The sequence below is a fragment of the Cupressus sempervirens genome, chromosome 6 (assembly GCF_028749045.1).
Source record: "Cupressus sempervirens isolate cs-2001-9-10 chromosome 6, ASM2874904v1, whole genome shotgun sequence".
Classification (NCBI taxonomy): domain Eukaryota; kingdom Viridiplantae; phylum Streptophyta; class Pinopsida; order Cupressales; family Cupressaceae; genus Cupressus; species Cupressus sempervirens.
In genome coordinates this window covers 698,975,982-698,981,171 of record NC_143123.1, presented here as the reverse complement: position 1 = coordinate 698,981,171, position 5,190 = coordinate 698,975,982, and the positions used below count along the sequence as shown (strand labels likewise).

The following is a 5,190-nucleotide window of genomic DNA, read 5'->3' as shown; positions in this document are numbered from 1 at the left end:
CTCACCACACGAGGCCCCCTGACCTCTAAAGATTTTTTCTATTTACATGCACATGCAACACAAGACAGGTTACACCGTGAGATGCCATCACATGGAAGATGTTTCCTTTGAAAATTACCACTCGTCTATTGAACAATTTGAAAAATGGCACTTGCTCTACTTCTCTAATTTTCAATTGAATTTTTTTTTAAAATCTAAAATTTCACTTAATAGAGAAATTAACTTAGACCATAAGATTAATGAACATTTTTTTCCCTTTGCACAGTTTTCAAAACATGAACTATTAGTTAAAAAGAGACTGAAAACTATAGTCTCCGCCTACATATGCAGGACTAATAAGCATTATGATTGTTCAAGAGGTCACGGAACATGCCAAGCTTAATGTGAAATAGTTAAAATCACACGCCTAGACTCTTCCTCTATTAATAATTCATTGCCCTTTCGATGCCTTTTGCTCATATGACCGACTTTGGCCCTTTCAAAGACTTTTGCACATATGACCAACTTTTCATATGTTTCCCGTGCCAAATGTCTTCGCATATTAATTCCCCTGGATGACTCTGCCACTCTTTCTCCTCTCTCTATCGTGGCCAACGTTTGACATATGGGCAGAGTTGCTTCTCTCAAGTCTTTGTTACGCAACACTACCAAATAAATTTCCATGCGTTTGGAAGAACACTATACTTTTCACCCTCAGCTTAATTTTGTGAATGGCAGTCATATCCCCAAAAAACAATTTTATTTTATTTTAAACCCTACGTTATGCAAGCACACCAACCTCTTTAAAATGAATTTTCACATCTCGCTTCTGGGAAATTGGAAACTTTGAGTTGGGAGTGAGGTTTCTCTTTCTGGGGTGTTTCCGGCTGAGCATAATTTCCTTACTACTTGAGCGCTAGATAGTAAATTATATTGGGAGTGATGGACGAAACCAATAAAAAGTTCTGCATCTGTGTATTTATAGTGTGTATCCAACTGAAAACTCACGGCTCTGCAGTCAAAGGTGGACACTCTCTTGGGCGAATCGATGACTAGAAATCAGACAATAATTTCGAGAAATGGCACATCTGAATTGGGATTTTTCAGCCCAGATGGTACGAGTAACTGGTATATTGGCATCTGGAATGCCAATATAACAGAGAATACGATTGTTTGGGTGGCCAACAGGGAGACTCCTGCGAGAGAAAGTTCTGGCGTTTTGAAGCTTTCAGGAGGAGGTGATCTTGGACTGTTTGACGCAATGGGTGCATCTCTTTGGTCTGCCAATGTGACCAAAAGGCTGTTTTACTAGATTCTGGCAATTTTGTGATGTGCAGTGATGCCAACAAATCTAAAGCTGTTTGGCAGAGTTTTGACTATCCCGTCGACACCTTGTTGCCAGGGATGAGCTTCGGTGGGCAGCAAAAGCTCGTCTATTGGAAAAGCCCAGTAGATCCTTCTCCTGGGATTTTCTCTTGTCAAGCAGACCCATCTGGAACCAAACAAACGGAGAAATATGGAACTTGGGATGGCAAGTCTTTCAGTGAAATCCCATGGATGATAAACCAAGTCTACTTCTACAATGTCGGCGTTGAAAGCACTCACTCTGGCTGTTATGTCAAGTATACATTGAATGGTACCAAGAATATGCTCTCACGTTTCGTCCTAACAAAGTCTGGAGGAATGCAAGCATATGATCTGCTTGATGACGGTAAATAGAATATGTTCTGGTCTCGACCAGCAGAACCCTGTTCCATATATGGTCTCTGCGGCGCCTACGGAATCTGTAACTCCAACAATTTTCAGTTCTGCAGCTGCGTACAAGGCTTAGCCCCAAAAGACACTCGCGCTTGGGATTTGCGAGAGTCGTGATCGAGTGGCTGTGTTCGACAGAGCCCCTTAAACTGCCATGCCAAAAATGGAAGCACCTACGGATTACAAGATCCGAACAACAGTTTGGCTGCTGCTGAATCCGCATCGTCACACCCTACAATGACGAAGAAACATTGCCAGAAAGCCTGCCTCCTCAACTGCTCTTGCACTGCGTTTGCTTTCAGTCCGCCTTCAGGGCCCTGCCAAATCTAGTCAGGCGATATTTTGAACTTGCGTACCTCTCTTCCATCAAAAACCAATGCAAATATTTTTATTCGAGTAGCTGCCTCTGTAAACGCTACGATCGATGGAGAGTCATGCAGATTCCTCGATTTCTCTTCTAAGAATGTTTAGCTACATTGAGTTGAAGATTGCAACTAGGAATTTCAGGACAAAGCTGGGGAGCGGAGGATTTGGCACGGTGTACAAAGGACGTCTGGTAGACTGTACACTTGTGGCGGTAAAGAAGATGAACAGTGTACAGAGACAAGATGAGAAGCAATTCCGAGCAGAAATCAGCTCTCTATAACTAATTTATCATTCTTAGTCAGGCTCCGAGGCTTTTATGCAGAAGGCAAGAGAAGGTATTTGATTTATGATTTCATGTGTAATGGCTCTCTTAGTTCCTTACTCTTCTCAAATAAATCTAAAGGTAAACATAAGGTACTCGACTGGAAGACTCGATTTGAGATCGCGTTAGGCATAGCAAGAGGATTACTTTATCTCCATGAAGAATGCAGAGATTGTATCATTCACTGCGAAGTTAAGCCCGAAAATATTCTTCTCGACAATAATTTTTTGACTAGAAGTTGGCAGATTTTGGACTGGCAAAGCTTGTGGGTAGAGATTTCAGCCGTGTTCTCACTACAACAAGAGGAACGAGAGGATACTTGGCTCCAGAGTGGATCTCTGGTCTTCCCATTACTCCCAAGGTTGATGTGTACAGTTTTGGTATGATGCTTTTGGAAATCATTTTTGGCCGAAGAAATTTGGATTTAAGCATTCAAGACTCAACTAAGTATTACTTTCCCTCATGGGCTGCCTCACAAATTTTCAACGGCAACACAATTAATATTGTGGAGGCAGGAACTGCAGAGGAAACTGACAGTGAAGAGGTGAGAAGAACAATTATTGCCGGGTTGTTATGCATTGAAAAGTATGAGGGAGTGAGGCCGAACATAAGGCAAGTGGTGCTAACGCTGGAAGGGAAGTTGCAGCCACAAATTTCACAAATTCAGTACTATGTGCTTATGGATAATCCAATAGACCAAAAAAACACTAGTAGCAGTGGCGATATATGACGTAAATAGATTTCAATAGTTGTGAAAGACACGAAAATTAGACTTGCAGTGTTTTATGCACATGGATTGTGGTTGCCTCTTGGTATCAACATGGAAAATGCTTGACCTTCCCAATTCTATTGTATAGTTTAGATTTTTGAAGATCTGAAAGATTAATCATTGACTATTTTTAAGCCAATAGGCTTATTTCTATTGGGCTTGCCGCCTTAATGTTGTGACATTCTGGTGTTGTGGGAAATCATAAAATAAAATCCGGTCATTAACAACAATCTGTAGAAAGGTCCAAAAGACATAATCAAATTTAGGATTTCTAAATCGGCTTAAATATTGTATGTCATGCAAAGATTAGTTTTAAAGCCCTTCTTGTCTAGTACGACCATGAATGGAGCTCCTTCCTCCAAATCTTCACAATACCATTTTCCAAATTATAATTGAATAATGCAAGAAATTAGTGAAACATGTAAGGTATCACAATGGAAACTCTCAAGGGAATTCGCTCTCCTTTCCTTTGCCAAATTTCTTAATGTTTGTTTTGTTATATTATTGATCCCAGGAACTAAAGTTATTAATGCTCTATTTCTCATTAGTTCTGCTTAGGTAATTGTGCACGTTCTTCAGTCTTCATTTTAACCTATAGTTGGCATGAAAAAATTCATTATACGCAATTTAGAGCATTTTAATTTCTCTTTCTTCATTGGGCATGTTGCTTTTTCTCGGTGGTCTTTTTGTTTTTTAGCCTCAAAAATTGATCAAAAATAGAGTTAGGATAACTAGCAGGGACAAGAGATGTGTCTTTCTCTAGAAATTTTATGTGTCTTGTTACATGAGCCTCACGTGACTCACTCAAATAACAGGCTGCTACAGATGAGGCTATTACAGATGGCTAATGTCTTTTAGCATGCAACATTTTATCTTTGTTCATCCATATCTGGTGAAACTTGTCAAATTCAACTGAAAAGACAAGAAGAAATTTATACCTAGCAAAAAATATTTCTAGAATTTGTCGCTGGACTAACCAAACATTAACATGGCTTTGCTGCAACAATACTAGTTAGGGTTGAGGAATTTCATGTGTTCATTAGACAATCACAAGTTTTATCTAATCCGATATGTAAATTATTACTCGCTAAACTGGTTTCTCTATGACTTGTTTGTCGTATCTTAAATTGTGTTATTTTAATATGGAGATTTAGATCTTCATTTCTTTTTTGCAAAAATTGCTTGGTGTGGATTATCAAAGCTTGTATTAAAGGATTCTTTGCATTTGGTGAGATATTTTAAAGATTGATGACAACTGAGACTTTTTTCCTTGCACAAATTCATGTTTCTAGAGAATTTCTGTTGATTTTTATTTTTTTATATGCAACTTCATATAATTTTTTATTTTATTTTTGCTTATGTTGAGTATTTGATGGAACCATTTTTGCTGAATTTTGACTTCACGCTTAGTTAATTTTCTATGGGTTGGTGATTTGTTATTGAATTTTCTTTTTCTACCTAAAATTTCGTTGATGTTGCAGTCTTTTTTATATTGACCTCTATATCAAGTACTTTTGGATTGTTTTGAATGAGTTTAATCCACAAGTAGTTTTTATTGAAACTTTAGTTGATTTTGGAACTATTTTTAAAAGTGAATGTTTGAATTGACTGAAGAAACTTTGAGCAATTTGTAAGATGAAAAGGAATCACTAAAATTGGTGCATGGGAAAATGGCTATGAAAAAGTGAAAAAAGTGTCATAATTGAATTTAAGCAATGTAAAATTTAGAAATGTGCATGTTTACCTTATAGATTTCATTAGGAAGTTGACAATACCAATTGTTCTCCAAACATCTGTGAAATGGCCCCAATTGAATAGTTACATAAAACTTGTGAAAATTGTATTCAGCTATCTTTGCTACAAATTTCAAATGTATAGATGACATATATATCAATATTATTCTTTCTTGGTTTCCCTTCACATCCAATCTCAATTCATGTTATATTAAGACCAAACTTCAAACTTGGAGGGCTTTGCAAGTTGACATGTGCTCCCAAAA

The 5,190-nt window shown here is 37.8% G+C and overlaps 2 protein-coding genes across 2 annotated transcripts; both read left to right on the top strand.

Moving 5' to 3' along the window:
* Positions 1 to 1,027: 1,027 nt before the first annotated feature.
* Positions 1,028 to 2,064, top strand: LOC149554162 (S-locus-specific glycoprotein S13-like). The gene is made up of 4 exons (XM_089790455.1): positions 1,028 to 1,257; positions 1,317 to 1,601; positions 1,699 to 1,765; positions 1,873 to 2,064. The coding sequence occupies exons 1-4, from the start codon at positions 1,028 to 1,030 to the stop codon at positions 2,062 to 2,064; spliced, it is 774 nt and encodes a 257-aa protein (XP_089646581.1).
* Positions 2,065 to 2,158: 94 nt separating this feature from the next.
* On the top strand, positions 2,159 to 3,152 carry LOC149554161 (G-type lectin S-receptor-like serine/threonine-protein kinase SD2-2). The gene is made up of 3 exons (XM_089790453.1): positions 2,159 to 2,311; positions 2,403 to 2,435; positions 2,658 to 3,152. The coding sequence occupies exons 1-3, from the start codon at positions 2,159 to 2,161 to the stop codon at positions 3,150 to 3,152; spliced, it is 681 nt and encodes a 226-aa protein (XP_089646579.1).
* The last annotated feature ends 2,038 nt before the right edge of the window (positions 3,153 to 5,190 follow it).